Below are 17343 nucleotides of genomic sequence, written 5' to 3'. Positions count from 1 at the left end.
ATAGTGGTTATGTAACCATTGCGAATTCCGACCAATTTAATAAGCCACTGAGTCGGTTGGCTGACAAATCCAGACTGACTCGCGATTTGTATGAATCAATTCAGACTGGTTCATTGCAAAGAACCGGTTCAAAAGAGTGATTCACTCACGAATCGGACAGCACTAGAGTTGATCACGTGACAAAGCCTCAACACCAGTGAACTCTGATCTAGACTTCCTAGCTGGCTAATGATTATTATCAGCGTTATATGTAACGTTACAGTTCAGAAGTCGTTTTCACTGCATACGTGTTGTTTGAAGGCTCAAATTATGTTTACTTTCGTTGATGTTAAAACGCATTTATAACGGTGTAACGTTAGACGTTTTTGCGAATAACTATCTATTTCAGTCTGTAGGCTCTGTATAATTAAATCAGTGTTGATAAATCACCCACAGTTGCATATTCGTGTTTTTTTAACAGGTTTGAACGGTGGGTGGGTGTGATCTAGAATTAGGGCTGTGTCATCTTGATGACGTGGAGGAACTCAAGTCAGCCCTAACTTTAAACCTCTCCGGCTCATGCACTTGAATTAAACACAATTTTAAACACAATTTTAAAATCAACTGGCTTGAATGGGTCTCTAAAGCGCAGGACTGACGTCTGTTTCGCTTTCCGGACACCTGATCGCGCGAGCAACACTGTGAGTAGACCGTTTCCATGTCAGTGTGGTTTCAGGCCTGACGTACGACTTGTATCTTAAATATGTTACTCTACAAGCATTTAAGCTTTGCAAAGTGGTTGCAAGAGTGACATTTATGGGTTAATTGTCCGTATAAATGTAAGTGGGGTCACATATAGCCAGTATTTGAATGTTTCCTAGTCGGGCATGTTTAGCTCCGCCCAGTAACTCATCTGTCAGTGATGTCAAACCCCGTTGACTGTTCATTCACGAAGGACAAGCAAAGAAATATTAAATGTAATGAGAATCTCATGCTATTTCTGAGACATGTCCACAAACAGTGCTGCTCATGCAGGTTTAGTTTTACACAGATCTTCTTTTTTTTTTCTTTTTTTATTGCCACACCTTTTCATGTAATGTTACTTTTCAGGATTTTTTCACCTTTCCAGAATTGCATGTTTAAGGATGCATGCATCTTTAAATGGTTGATGTTATGTTGTAAATGCAGATACAATCCATAAACAGATGCATACATACATTATTAATCACATCAGGCAGTTTGCAGTGTAGCAGCAGGCAGACACAAAATAACACACACACACACACACACACACACACACACACACACACACACACACACACCTGTTTTGTACCTTTATGGTGACTTTCCATTCACTTATGTAGTTTTTATATTGAACCAACGATATTTCCTCCCTCTTAACCCCCAACCTTTCCCCTAAACCTAACCATAAGAAAGCATTTTGCAGTTTTAGATTAATTAAAACCTCAGACATAATCGAAATATATGTGATATAATGAATAACAATGGAAACTTGACTGTGCAGTAAATAAGTACACCCCTACATCAGTGGTTTAATGATGTGTTTCCTTTAATTTTGATAAAAACGTCAACAAGAATACATATTTTGCTCATTCCTCCATACTGTGTGATGTTGGAGGGTTTCTTTCATGTACGGCCCATCACAACAGTTCAACTGGATTAAAGGTCTGGATTACAAGTGGTCTGAAATCCTCCATCTGTAAATTGTTTTACATACAATAGAATTAGTTTGGAAATGCCTAGAAGTCCCTTTCCACACTTTCCTTTAACCTTCCTTTTCTTCTCAGATTGAATGGTGCTTTGTATTTCTTTGTTAAAAGTCTTTCTCTAGCTTTCCTCTTTAATGATGTTATACTTTAATTCTAACAATAGACTCTTGATGTATACAAAATTATACTTTAAAAATGTGATATTATAAGCAATGTTGAAAACAGTTGTGCTTTTTAATTTTCATTTGATTTCTTTTGTTATACTATAAAAGCCACATTTGATGATTTTAATATATTTGAACCAGATAAAAGTGTTAATTTCTAAAAAAAAAAAAAAAAAAAAAAATTCCTAAACATTTGAAGGGTACTGTGTATTGGAAGAGTAAGTCATATTATAAAGTGCATTTTATACTGTATATGTGTTCAACATCAAGCAAGCAGTACACAATATGTGACACTGACCTTTTTCTGTTTCCTGTTGTTTTGTTTCTTGTTTAACCAACCATGAATTTTATTCTAACCTATTAGTTAGAATAGAATGACCTATTTGCATTAGTTTTCTGAGTAACATGAAAACATTTTCATAAGCAGTTATGGATGCAAATAAGGCTCGCTCTTCACAGTGTCAATTGTGTGCCGTTACTTGTGCTGTTTCGTCTGCATTGAAGTAAAATCTAACCCTGTACCTTTTGTATCTGAATCTTGAGGAGAGTGATATTTTATTTATAATTTTGTTATTCCCCTTCCTTGTCTCTTTTCGTCTGTGTGTAACACAGGGATCAGGAAAAATGCAACTTGGCTTGTCGGTTTCTGACAGTGATGTCTCTTCGTTCACCCCTCTGGTGGTCCTGGAGCTAGCTGATGACACTAAAGCAGAGGCCATCTCTTGGTTACTAAACAGGATCAGAGACAAGCAGCAAAATGGAGGTGAGACCCCTGCCATGTTACATCTAGGAAAAGAGGTTGACAGGAACTTAAAATTTTCTGTAATATCTACTTGCCTTCTGAAGTTGTCGGTGTTTGAAGTCCCTTCTTTGTTTTTCGGGCCTCTGTCAGCATTACTCAACCACTCTGACCCACCAAACATGGAGCATAGAATATCAAATTCTGCTTGTAGAGGAAACACAAGTGCAAAGTTACTTCATACATATTGCTTGCACAGACAACAAGGAGCGACTCTGTGCCAAATGAACTGCTCCGTGCCCTATTTATTTATTAAAGTAGTTTGACACTGCAGTTTTACATGTATATTAGTTCTAGTTCTGTAATTAATTTGAACTGTACTTAAGCTGTAAAGCTGTCATAAATGATAACGTACTGCTGTAATGTTTCAATACTAGAGAGCAGTAACATGAGATGTTATTGTATCAAGCTGTTTTCATATTTATACAAATTATGGTTCAGTGACATGATGTTTGCTTGTTCAAAAGTAAATCAAAAAATCATTTTATAAATCGAAAATACCTTCTTTGATTAGCATGTTTACACTTTCAGTGTACTATTTCAAAACCTTTGTCTGCAACATCAAAATCATGTGATGTAACCAGTATGCATAAAAAATAAAAAAAAAACAGGAAATGATTCCCTCATGACTGAAAATGAGCTGCCAACCACCACCCAGTCTACCATCACAAAAATTCTTTCTGCATTTCACCTCTGATTTATCTTGTTAACTAAATTACATTTCCACTAAACTTGCCATTGTTTACTATGAATAATGCTGTAATCATCCTTATGTGTAAGGATAAATTAATACATATTAATGTAAATATGTCAACATCGAAAAGTCTAAAATATTTGCCTGACAAGACAATACTTTTTTAGATTCCATAAATAGAGTCACACAGTTTTCTTTTGTTAAATTTTATGCACATGCTTTATTTATTGGGAATTTGACATGGTAACATATGTAGTGTAACATGGTGATTCTATTTACAGGAGCAGAGTTGTTGGTGAATCAGCTCCTGTTTCCAGCTCAGGATGATCAGAAGTCTAATCCAAATGTCTTTGTGGTGGGCTCTACATTGCAAAGGCTCTTAAATGGAGCTGAGGATGTTGGTTTGTTTAAGGAGTTTCAAGATGGGACAATGCGAGGATTCACTTATGCCAACAGAGAAAGCTTCAAAGACTTTAATGGTGAGATTTCAGCTTCATTAGTTCATTATATAGGCTTCACATCTTCGGTATATGACTAATTAGAAATGATATATTGATTCTTTGAGAACACTTTATTTTAAGGACCAATTCTCTTTATTAACTAGTTGCTTACTAGTATGCACATTACTAGAATACTGACTGTTTATTACTATTTCTGAAGAACATATTAATGTCTAATTCTGAATGACCATATTTTAGATTCCCCCTACGTACACAACAATTACCTTACTAACTATTATTAAGTAGTAAATTAGGTTATTATTCGTTTATTGAGGTTAAAGTCATAAGGGCTGTTTACACGACAATGTTTTCAGCCCAAGACGGTAAACTTTTTATGCTTTATAAACTTTTTAACTCACATTTTTGAAAATGGGTTTCAAATTACAAGTCTTTGGAAATGCCACTGTTATCGTTTTTGTGTTAACACCCCATTATGGGAATATTCGAAAAACAGTGACTTCATGCGAGTGTGTAGTACTTGCAAGGTACAGTAAGTATTTTAATATAAGATTTTAAAGACAAGCGTAGAGAATATGGTACTGTTATTGCTGCTCAAGAGTTTGCTAATTAACGCTTCTTCACCAAAATTACTTTACAACCAACAGTGAAGATGCATCATATACATCACATAATCGTCACTTTCCTACAGGTACTGTTGTTTACTAACAAGGTGACAGCACCAACTACTGAACTGGCATACGTAATACAGCATTTTCGGCTGTTTTTGTGGATATGCGTAAATGTGAATCATTTTGAAAATGTTGTCGTGTATACATAAAACTTTTTTAAAACACAAAGGAAAAACTTCAGTTTTCAGTTTTTGTCTACATCGTTGTCGCGTAAACATAGCCATAGTTAATAGTGAGAACTGGTCCCCAAACTAAGGGGCTGTTTACACGACAACGTTTTCAGCCAAAAACAGGAAACTTTTTATGTGTTTTGCCTGTTCATTTACACAACAATAGTGTTTTGGGAATGAAAACGCATATTTTTGAAAATGGGTTTCAAAGTGCAATTTTTTGAAAACTTTTGCATAGTACGTGTCAGGTACGTAGGCAAGCTCAGTACGTGTAGATTTTAAAGGCAAGTGTGAACAAACATACACAACAATGGTGGAGTACATGGTACTGTAGTTGAAAACGTTGTCGACGTGTATATGTGAAACTTTTTAAAAATGCAAGGGAAAAACAGTTCCGTTTCTTACTACATCATTGTCGTGTAAACGTAGGCTAAAAGTAAAAAAAGTAAACAAAAAGAAAAAACTAAAAGCTAAAAAAAAATATACAATACACTCAGTAACTGTATTGGTCCAGATTGTTCTGTAATATTACGTTGTTACATTTTAATCGTAGGAGATGGAGAAGGATTTCTCAGTGACGCAGAGTGTCAATACATTATCAAACATCAGTTGGACACACTTAGGGCTAAGAATGAAGAGCATGTTCCTGGATACCCAAAGCTTAAGCTCTACCCTGGAAAATCAGTTGGTAAGTGTATTTCTATAACCAGCTGCATTAGATAAATACAGTAACAAAATAATTAAAGCTGTGTGTATTTATTTTATTTTATTTAAAATGCTTCTTTCCCAGATTGAAATGCAGACTCAGTAAGTTATTTGTAAATTTTCCACACAGTTTTATACACGCTGGGTCTTTTATATGGAAGCATATGGGTAGCAATATTCAATTCGGAATGTAATATGCAAAATGACAATGCAATATGTAAAATGGCAATGCATTTCTGTATTTACATTTACATTTTATGTTAAAAATGTAATCAATACATTTGTGCAAGGTTTGGTGCAAAATGAAAAAGAAAATTAAATTACATCATTTTCATTTGCCATTTCACACACTAGTTCTAATATGTAAAATGAATACTAATTTTAATGCTTTATAAGTTGCAAAATTTAAATTTAAATGTATTACAGAAATGATTAGATATGTATAAAATGTTCAAGCAAAAACTGTGGCAAAATTATCATTCAAATGCTATTTTTCTTAATTGCATTAACACTCACAGTCAAGACACTTACAATTGCATTTTCATTCAGTGTCCCGCATTGAATGTAGCAAAATTCAATGTGCACATTGAAAATGCATTCCGAGCCGATCACGTGTCCGCCCCCTCCCGCCATGTCAATCACTGCGTGAACAAGGCGGGGCTTGCAGAAGGTCAAGAGACTCAATACTCAAGAAGAGGATTCAAGTGAGAGAACATGGACAAGACAGTTGGTCCGTGTACGTTTTGATCATTTCGGTTTATGGCTTCAATATTTCATTCGCACTTGTGGGCGGAACTGAAACGCTGCTTTCACTCACTGTTAATTAGCATAATATTTGAATCAGATGTAGCTGGGCACATAATTTGTGCTGCTGAGACCTGCAAATTATTTCTAGGTTGTAGTATTGTATGAATATTGTCCCAGTGATAAATACAATGCAAATAGTTCTGTCTCTTTGGATAAAAGTGAAGTGTAAATAAAAATCAATAATAGACTGAACAGTTCCATGTCTGTAACATTTACCACTCTCATCTTTTAAGTCATAAGGCACTAAGTATGTGTGTGTGACATTAATAAATAATTGTGAAAATTAATATAGTTACATTTCTTAAATGAATTAGTAATATTCGTTTTATTACATACTAAATTGAATGATGTTTTAGTCTGTTTTTAGTTTTAGTTTTAGTCTGATGTTTTTAGTTTTAGATGTCTTTTTAGTCTTCTTTGTTGGGCTTGAGAAAGACAACATATATTTACCATATTTTCCGGTTTATAAGTCGCACTTCTTTTCATAGTTTGGCTGGTCCTGCGACTTACAGTCAGGTGCAACTTATTTATCAAAATTAATTTGACATGAACCAAGAGAAATGAACCAAGATCTACAGCCTACAGCCGCGAGAGGGCTGCTCAGTGCTCATGCTGCTCAGTGCTCCTGTAGCCTACCCCTGAGCGCCCTCTTGCAGCTGTAGACGGTAATGTTTTCTCTTGGTTCTGAATAAATGCGACTTAGTCCAGTGCGACTTAAATGTTTTTTTCCTCGTCATGACGTATTTTTGGACTGATGCAAGTTATACTTAGGTGAAATTTATAGTCCGAAAAATACTGGTAACATTATTATTATTATTTATTATGAGAGTAATTGACACAGACTAGAACTTTAATGTTTCACCAAATTTAGCTCAGATCTTCAGACTCGTCTGACTCGCGTTGCTGTATAACTGGCCAGACTTACCTTCCCAAAAAATCCTATTATTTATTTAGTTCCACTTCACTGTTATACAAGGAGACAGTTATTTGCACTATTTGCACTGTATTTATCAGTGGGACAATATTCATACAATACTACAACCTAGAAATAATTTGCAGGTCGCAGCAGCACGAATTGATCAAAATGTACACGGACCAACTGTCTTGTCCATGTTCTCTCACTTGAATTCTCTTCTTGAGTATTGAGTCTCTTGACCTTCTGCAAGCCCCGCCTTGTTCACGCAGTGATTGACATGGCGGGAGGGGGCGGAGACGTGATCGGCTCGGAATGCATTTTCAGTGTGCACATTGAATTTTGCTACATTCATTGCGGGACATTGAATGAAAATGCAATCCTAAGTGTCTTGACTGTGAGTGTTAATGCAATTAAAAAAAATAGCATTTGAATGATAATTTTGCCACAGTTTTTGCTTGAACATGTTATACATATCTAATCATTTCTGTAATACATTTTCATTTTAATTTTGCAACTTATAAAGCATTAAAATTAGTATTAATTTTACATATTAAAACTAGTGTGTGGAATGGCAAATGAAAATTATGTCATTTAATTTTCATTTTCATTTTGCACCATTACGTTGCACAAATGTATTGGAAAATGTAAATGTAAATACAGAAATGCATTGCCATTTTACATATTGCAAATTGACGAATTGAATATTGCTACATATGCTTCCATACTTTTATGCTTTCAAAATTGTTCTGTTTGTTTGAACGGCCCGGCACAAGAACAGTACCTCAAACAACGGTGTGTATCAACTTGAAATCTAAATTGACCCCATTTACATGTCGTCTGTGCATCATATTCCTAGCATTTGTTCATCCTCATAACCTTTAAACAAAAAGTTATAAATTGCTTCTCTGAGGGGAGGGTGGTGAAAATGCTGGTAAAGGGTTAGTTCATCCAAAAATGAAAATTCTGTCATTAATTACTCACCCTCATACTCACCCTCAAACCCGCAAAACCTTTGTTCATCTTTGGAATACAAATTAAGATATTTTTGATAAAATCCCATGATATTACTTTTTGTGCGCAAAAAAATAAAATAAATAATAATAATAATTTGTTCAACAATTATTTTCTGCACATGTATGTGCTGTTGTACTATATAACGTTGAATTCTGACACGAAACAGAAGAATTATTGAATAAAGTTATTTTGGTTTTCTTTGTGCACAAAAAGTATTTTCGTAGCTACTGTACATAAAATTAAGGTCGTACCACTGATGTCACATGGACTATATTAATTATGTCCTTACTACCTTTCTGGGCCTTGAACGTGTCAGTTGCATTGCTGTACTGTATATGCAGGGTCAGAAAGCTCTCGGATTTCATCAAAAATATCTTAATTTGTGTTCTGAAGATAAACAAAGGTCTTACAGGTTTGGAACGACATGAGGGTGAGTAATTAATGACAGAATTTTAATGGCCACACTTTCTGTGTGCTAAAACAATATTAGTGTAAATGTTGATTACTTGGTTATAGGTTATTCAAAAGTGAAATTTAGAAATGGAATATTAATATTGGTGTTTTACTTTTAAAAAATAATGTTGAAATAAGTGTTAGTATTTGTAAGGTCATGTTATCTCAACATGTCGTTTCACAGTAGAATAAAACTATTTCTTTGTGTTGCTTTATATCAGGGTGAAAAAGTGCAGCGTGGTCAACAGTTGAAACTAAATTTAAAACATTGCCATTCAGATTGTCATATTTGCTGTTTAACACCAAAGCTTTAGTATTTTTTTATTCACATGTTTTTTCACAGTGCTTTTTTGGTTTTATGTTTAAAATGACATTTTATCGGTAAACTCTTTTCCAGTGCGGAGGTTGCAGTCTAAAGGTGTCCTAATCCAGTATTTTCCTCTCCATAACAAAGAAGACCTTAAAAGACTCTCATTCTCATGGTACAAAAAGTTCAAACTGTCCTTCCAGCCACTGGGTGAGTCACTCCATCTGTGTGCGCTGGCAGCATGAACTTTAAACCCAACTCTCATCCTTTATTATCAGTTTTCTGATACAACTTACTGTGAAAAGAATTTCACAAGAGTTTTGGTTGTACAAATACATCGGAATGTCATATTTGATGGGTGTGTTGATTAATAGCTGTTCTCTTTAATTATTTCGGGAATTAAAAAGTACTGTTGATTTGCTTGCTTGATACAAATGTAAAGTGAAGCAGATTTGTACTTGCACCATCTCAAAGCTCATCTCCACTTAAAGTCTGGTGTTTTTGAACATTAAACACATGCATTGTAACTGCTGTATGCACAGTACGCTATATTGATTGCAGATGTTCTGTTTGTGTCTTCCATGATGTAGATGACATCAGACATTACTTTGGTGAGGGTCTGGCGCTCTACTTCGGATTTCTGGAGTATTTCACATTTGCCTTGGTGCCCATGGCCCTCATCGGTATCCCTTACTACCTCTTTGACTGGGAGGACTATGACAAGTATGTGCTTTTTGCCGTCTTCAACCTGGTTTGGTCTACAGTATTCTTAGAAGTGTGGAAGAGATGCAGCGCTACGTTGGCATACGGGTGGGGAACTCTTTGCCGCAAAAAAGCGTTTGAAGAACCGAGAGCTGGATTCCATGGAGCTCTGGGATTAAATCCAGTCACAGGCCGAGAGGAACCGGTCTACCCTAGCTCAAAGTACCAGTTTTTTATATGTTACCATGTTTTGAAAAAAAAAGTATTATAATCATGATAAATATGGGAAGTTTGACAGTGTTTATTTTCCCACGACAGGCGGCAGTTGAGGATATATTTGGTGTCGGTTCCCTTCGTTCTGTTGTGCCTGTATCTGTCCTTTTACGTGATGATGGTTTACTTTGACATGGAGTTCTGGGCCATAAATATATACCATGAAAATCCTAACATTGCGACAAGCATTCTGCTGTTTGTACCCAGTATCATCTACGCGGTGGTCATCGAGATCATGAACTTACTGTATCGCTATGCTGCAGAGTTTCTCACTGAATGGGGTGAGCCAGAAATTCTCAGGTTTTTTTTTTCTTGTTTTATAACCTTTTTTTTTTTTTGGTCTTGGCAGTTAGCTTTAAAGGGATAGTTCACCCCAAAATGAAAATTCTGTCATTAATTACTCATCCTCATGTCGTTACAAACTCAGAAAACATTTGTTTATCTTCAGAACACAAATTAAGATATTTTTGATGGAATCTGAGAGCTCTATGAGCCTCCCATCAATAGCAACGCAACTGTAATGTTCCCATGTCCAGAAAATATATTATTTTATTACTATATATAACTATATCCATTTGCATATATTCGCGAAATTGAAGTTGAGCCACTGATATCAGTTTATATTTTTATTGATTTTAATTTGAACATTTTAAATTAGAATGGAGTTAGAGTATTTTAATATATTAATAATAATGTATTTAAATGCTTAAGTCATCTTGTATCCTCCTTGAGTTTGCTGAGGCCCCCTAGTTAAGAAACATTGGTTTAAATCATATTTATTTGTGATGTTGCCATAATTTCATGGAAATGCTATTAATGCCTCACGCAAACAATTAGTTTCTGTTACCTTCCAACATGGAGGCAAATCACATTCCTTGTATTTCATTTTTGCAGAAAACCACAGACTGGAGTCATCATTTCAGAATCACCTTGTGCTCAAAGTTTTGGTGGTATGCTTTCAGTTTTTTTTTTTTTCTGTTTATGTACTACATATTTTCAGTCTTGTAATATTGAGCATTGAATTGACTTGCATTTAATGTTTTACTAATTAAAAATATATATATAGATTTTTTTACTTCTTTAAATATATTGGGCAATTTTAAAACCGTGATTTCAATGCCTATATGATTCTATTTAAAATAGTAGTGGAATAGTAGAATAGTAGAATAGTAGTGGAAATGCATTGGTCTAAAGGTGTGGGAACCCTGGCTTTATTAAAATAATGCACATTTCTAAAGCGAAAATTCTGTTTTTATTATTGAATGTTTTTGTTTGTTTCCAGTTTAACTTCGTGAACTGCTTTGCCTCTCTCTTCTATATTGCATTTGTCATGCAAAATATGGTGCTTTTGAGACAGGTAAGTATTTCAGACAAAGCTCAGCAGCTTCGCCAAGCAATATATCAAGTGTAGTTACAAGATGCCTTATGGTTTAAAATGGAGGGAAATTTTCTCTTTGTGTGTGGATCCTCAGAGTTTGGCCACTCTGCTCATCACCTCTCAAATCCTGAATCAAGTGATGGAGGCCTTCCTGCCATACTGGCTACAGAAGAGGAGGAACAAGAAAGTCCACAAGAGGATGAGGAGACTGATGGGTGATAAAGAGCTCCCCCTGCTGGGACAAGTTCAGCTGGAGACCGAAATGAACACCTATCTGGTAGGTTATGGAATTACATTTGGTTCAATAATAATGAACGAACCTTTATAAAACTGAACATAAGTTTTTCATAAACTATCAAAAATATGGCATTACAAAAGAAGAAAAACACAATGAAAATGAAAAAAATGAACTCAGTCGCACAAATTGAACAGGCTTTTCAAATATGCATTAGCATTAGAGGATATTCTGAATCCGGTAGTAGGATATAGTATATTAATACAATTTCTGAAGGCAACCATTAACTTTTTAACCAAAAGTTAATACATAGAATATAGGAAGGTTTTTTTATTTTTTATAATTAGCATGGGTGGAAGGGAATTGGGCTTTTCATGGAGGAGCTGAAACACGCAGCAACATGAAGGTCACAACTCCCAACTAGCCACTAAGGAGTGGATTTAAGTCTCTGATCCATTGCCTACAGTAGATGGCGGTAATGCTCTGAAAAAGAATGCGAACCGCCAATAAGCATGAAGAAGAAGAAGAAGAAGAAGAAGAAGAAGAAGACAGGGAAGTAAAGAAGCCACTCGCATATTGGAAAGCTCTCGCGGTGATTTGTATTACTAAATATGTAAATAATATTTGACCTTTGATCGTCTCAGTCTGTAAAGATGAGCTCTTGTCCTTCAAGGCAGCTTGAAGTAAGCTTGTGTTACTGAATGACAATAATAACCTGCAACAAACTGTTGCACACTGTAACATGAAAAATTTGTATCGATGTTATTGGTTACTTTAGTAACACAAGCTTACTTCAAGCTGCCTTGAAGGACAAGAGGAGGATGAAGATAACGCTGCTCCATGTCTCCCGAAAACTCATCTTTACAGACTGAGACGATCGAAGGACAAATATTATTTACATATTTAGTACAAGGCACAGGTTATTGCATACTTATTGCATACAAATCACTGCGAGTGCTTTTTTTTTCTTTTTCTTTTTTTATTAATGCAGAGAACAAAAACATACAAAAGTATAAACATACATCACATAATATCAACCACAAAAAAAAAACAATAAAGAATAGAATAGAACTAAAGAAAAGAGGGCCAAAAGCTAAACAAAATTACACAAGTAGATCAAAGGCAGAGCAAATTCTAACAGTCCTTGTAGCTTTCTTATTAGAAGATACTGAAATTACATTCAAATAGTTTTCCATTTCTTTCAGGAAAACAGAGAAGACAAGTTTACAGTTGGAGAATTTGCATTTGTGGATGTGAAATTTGTTTAGGAAAAAATGTAAATTAATAACAAAACTGTTATTTTCGTTTGTGGGGTCAGAGTCATAATACCCAAATATAATGTTTTTCATATGTACTGAGAAGCTTGGCAAAATCTTACAGTTGACAAACACACCAATATAATCCCAAAGTTTCTGAGTGTAGTGACATGACCAAAATAAGTGTACAGTTTCTTCAGAACTCGAACAAAAAGAGCATGTAAGGTCAATGTCAGATTTAAATCTTTGTATACACTTCTTTACAGGGTAGAACTGGTGTATGATCTTAAAATAAATTTCTTTCACTTTGTCTGTGAAAAATAATTTTTGCGGTAGAGACCAAATTTAATCACCGTGAGAGCCTTCCAATATGCGCGCCACTGAGTGACGTCTGTACTTCCCGGTCAGAGAGCACCTCTCCATCGAACGCTCACTATCCAATCAGAGTAGATCACTGTTAAGCCCGCCCCCAAGAGAGGTTTGTGTCAAAACACCAAACAAAAAACTGCGAAACATAAGCGAAATCTGTGGCAATGAATTCAGAATCCACGATTAGCGAAAACGAATCTTCGAAAAACATTAACAAAGAATGAAGCATATTTGAAGAGCCTGCTAAATTTCTGCGACTGAGTTCATTTTTTTTCATTTTCATTGTGTTTTTCTTCTTTTGTAGTGGCATATTTTTGATAGTTTCTGAAAAAGTTACATTCAGTTTTATAAAGTTTCGTTCATTATTATTGAACCAAATGTAATTCCATAGTAGGTCCCAGTAATGCAACTGCTATCAGTTGGGTACTGCTTGAGTTTCAAAGAATATATAACAAGCACTTTCCCCTAAAGTCCACCTAAAATGCTAGTCTGAGTTTCTTGCACCAAAAAATATCATCATTTAGGTTTTACATCACAATTTATGTCCCTTTTTGACCTTTACATTTCTCTGTTATAACTTCTCCGATCTAAACTTCTCTGATCAGGGCACATTTGACGATTACCTGGAGCAGTTCCTGTTGTTCGGCTATGTGAGTCTGTTCTCCTGTGTGTATCCTCTGGCTGCTGTGCTGGTGGTGCTGAACAACATCACCGAGGTTTATTCTGACGCCTTCAAGATGTGCCATGTTTTCAAGCGTCCCTTTTCAGAACCAGCCGCGAACATCGGTGTGTGGCAGGTGAGAAATCCTCATGAGGTCTCAAGTCTCACATCCAGAAGAGCTGGTAATTGACTGTACTTTAGAGAAAGCTTAACAGACAGAAGAAATGTAAAGTGCTATAAAAACAGAGTTGAATCTGATGAACTTCAAATGATTATTTGAATCATCATAATTATGCAGCATGTCATGGATATCTATGTTAAAAACAAATACAGACAAAAGGTGCTATTTTAATATTAGCAATCGAAAAATGTGGCCTTCTTTCTTTAAAGGGTTAGTTCATTGAAAAATGAAAATTATGTCATTAATAACTCACCCTCATGTCGTTCCAAACCCATGAGACCTCCTTTTATCTCTGAAACACAGTTTAAGATATTTTAGACTTAGTCAGAGAGCTCTCAGTCCCTCCATTGAAGCTGTGTGTACGGTATACTGTCCATGTCCAGAAAGGTAAGAAAAACATAATCAAAGTAGTCCATGTGACATCAGAGGGTCAGTTAGAATTTTTTGAAGCATCGAAAATACATTTTGGTCCAAAAATAGTAAAAACTACGACTTTATTCAGCATTGTCTTCTATTCCGTGTCTGTTGTGAGAGAGTTCAAAACACAACAGTTCAATGAAATCCGGAATCATTCGATATAACCGGATCTTCTCGAACCAGTTCACCAAATCGAACTGAATCGTTTGAAACGGTTCTCGTCTCCAATAAGCATTTATCCACAAATGACTTAAGCTGTTAACTTTTTTAATGTGGCTGACACTCCCTCTGAGTTCAAACAAACCAATATCCCGGAGTAATTCATGTACTCAAACAGTACACTGACTGAACTGCTGTGAAGAGAGAACTGAAGATGAACACCGAGCCGAGCCAGATAACGAACGAAAGATTGACTCATTCTCGAGTCAAGATCCGGTTGCATCGGTTTTTTCGGATCACCAGTAGTGATGGGAAGTTCGGTTCTTTTCCGCGAACTGATTCTTCCGGACATTTCGATTCAATAAACCGTTTGAAGAAAACGGTTCACCGGTTCTTTTGTGCTCGACGTAATGGCGTCATTGGCGATGATTGCCCTTGATTCAAGCCTTCGGTTTACCTGGGCTCATAACATTAGCAATCACCAAAAGAACCAGTTCAGTTCAGACGCTCTGTGTGTCAGTCTGCTCCACGCTGAATCACACAACACATGCACAGTATCATCAATTCCTCGGTTCTCGAATCGGACGCGTCCGACAGAAACTGTTCTTGACTCGAGAACGGGTCAGTCATTATCTGTTCATTAAGTGTTCATTATCTGGCTCGCCTCGGTTTTCATCTTCAGTTCTAACTGACCCTCTGATGTCACATGGACTACTTTGAAGATGTTTTTCTTACCTTTCTGGACATGGACAATACACTGTATATACAGCTTCAATGGAGGGACTAAGAGCTCTCGGACTAAATCTAAAATATCTTAAACTGTGTTCAAGAGATTTTTCAATGAACTAACCCTTTAATATTGATTGTTTAAAGTTTCTTACAAAAATAGAAATCGTTAATATTTATTCTTATTTATGACCTCATTCCCTTCTATTCAATATGCTGTTGTTTTTCATACAACATTGACCATCAAAAACCATCCTAATATGCGTTTCCTATTAATTGAAATGTTTTCATGTTTTGTTTTGTTTTTGTAACAATGAATGGTAATAATAATTTAAAAAAGAATTAGAAATAAGAAGCGTGTACATGGTTATCTGAAACGATATGATAGCATTGTCTGAGAACATAATTTTTACTGTTGGGTGAACTTGCGTGCAAAGGCCCATGAAAGATGGATTTGGCACAGTTTTACTCCTATTCAGAGAAAAGGGCATGTGAAATTGATATCACACAGTGGTGTACAAAGTACACAAATTATATACTTGAGTTAAAGTACAAATGCTCCAATAAAACTATAAGTACTACTCTAAAGTTTGTCTTGAGTAAACGGTACAAAAGTACTTATTTTTAATGTACCAATGTATCAAATGTAAAATTCCATAATTCATGTATTTATTTAACGTGATAGGCTTTATCCTATTACTCAGAATACCTCTGAGTCAGAACTAGTCATAAGGAAGATTAGTGGAAGCAGACATTAAATGATCAAAAACATCAAATCACACTATTCTCTCTTATATATCTGATATCCTCTTACCATTTTAATTTATTTAGACTAAATGTCTTTATAAGAAACATCTGTCTGTTCCATTTAAATTGTTCTATATGTTTACACACCAGTGTTATTTTAGTACTATTATAGCATTTGATAATATTTTAAATTAGCTTTTATTTTATTTATTTTTTATGTGCCGTTGCCATCTTTATTTATTACATTTATATATTTATTTCTCTCTCTCTCTCACACACACACACACACACACACACACACACACACACACACACACATACACACACAAAGGCACACACTCTTACAAAAACAAAACTAACATTTAGTCTTTTTATTCTTTCAGTTGGCATTCGAAACGATGAGCCTTATTGCTGTGGTGACCAACTGTGCCTTGATTGGTTTATCCCCACAAGTGAAAGCATATTTCCCTGAATCAGACACTCAGCTGATCCTCATTGTGGTGGCAATAGAGGTAACACATTCTCCTGTCCTTAAACTATGATAACCTGTAACCTCCTTTTGCAATGGCCCAGATGGTCCATAAGGTGGCATCAGTGAGTTGTTTTCAAGTTGAGTGTGTGAGTGTTAAAGGGTGCTAAACTTGGCTGTAGTCCACGTTTCCTTAACCGCCATCCTTGTGGTTTGGATAATGCAGGAAACATAGTGTATTAGACTTTGTCAGTTTGTGTAAGAGAAGAATCCAGATCCCCACTACAGTGGAGCTCCAGTCCATGTGTGTTAACGTCAGAATTAAACAGGAGGTTCAGTAAAGGATAAGCTTCTAGCCTCAGGAGACCCTCTCAAAATAACTGACCCAAAGCATGGAGAGAATCACGCACTCACACACAAACACACTAGAGGCTTGGGTTTTTTGGGGAAGAGAAAATAGAACTCCTGAAATTCTGTGTGAACCTGGCGGGGATCTGGGGAGGAATTCATTGTGCCATGTCTTGTTTTCCGCTAATTAAACTTCGCAGTAATCACTGGAGTTGTAATTAGGCCATACTGATTTGCGCACGGCATCAGCGTACCGTGACAGAATTTTAAATAAAACTCAAAAACCGGGAGTGTTGTGGGAATAGGAAAGTCTTGACAAACCTCAAAAGCAAATGTCTGTAGTAATTTGGGTTTGTGTGTGGCTTTGTTGTTTCGTTCTGCAACATTAAATCAAGTAAACTTAATTCAAATTGACTCAAGTGAGAGAAGATATGCGTGTCAAATCAAAAGCAAACCGTAGTGTTTTCGGCTTGAATAGGCTGTATTCAGATTGATTGGATTGAGTTTGGCTGCTCCTGCTGGTGGGTGTAAATTGATTTGTTTAGGGCTGGTTCA

At 35.7% G+C, this 17343-nt stretch overlaps 1 protein-coding gene across 1 annotated transcript in view; it reads left to right on the top strand.

The window, feature by feature from the left end:
- The first annotated feature begins 201 nt into the window (after positions 1–201).
- Positions 202–17343, top strand: part of ano10a (anoctamin 10a) — a 41280-nt gene continuing 24138 nt past the window's right edge. Inside the window, exons 1-12 of the mRNA XM_059567354.1 lie at positions 202–680; positions 2486–2636; positions 3648–3845; positions 5219–5353; positions 8958–9077; positions 9458–9791; positions 9888–10123; positions 10737–10792; positions 11125–11199; positions 11315–11497; positions 13686–13877; positions 16355–16483. Of these exons, the coding sequence (XP_059423337.1) occupies positions 2498–2636; positions 3648–3845; positions 5219–5353; positions 8958–9077; positions 9458–9791; positions 9888–10123; positions 10737–10792; positions 11125–11199; positions 11315–11497; positions 13686–13877; positions 16355–16483 (1797 nt within the window). The 5' untranslated portion in view covers positions 202–680; positions 2486–2497. The remainder of the gene's footprint in view (positions 681–2485; positions 2637–3647; positions 3846–5218; positions 5354–8957; positions 9078–9457; positions 9792–9887; positions 10124–10736; positions 10793–11124; positions 11200–11314; positions 11498–13685; positions 13878–16354; positions 16484–17343) is intronic.

The sequence above is a fragment of the Carassius carassius genome, chromosome 15 (assembly GCF_963082965.1).
Source record: "Carassius carassius chromosome 15, fCarCar2.1, whole genome shotgun sequence".
In the NCBI taxonomy this organism is placed as follows: domain Eukaryota; kingdom Metazoa; phylum Chordata; class Actinopteri; order Cypriniformes; family Cyprinidae; genus Carassius; species Carassius carassius.
Note: the sequence above shows the minus strand (reverse complement) of the source record. Positions and strands in the feature narration are given on the sequence as shown.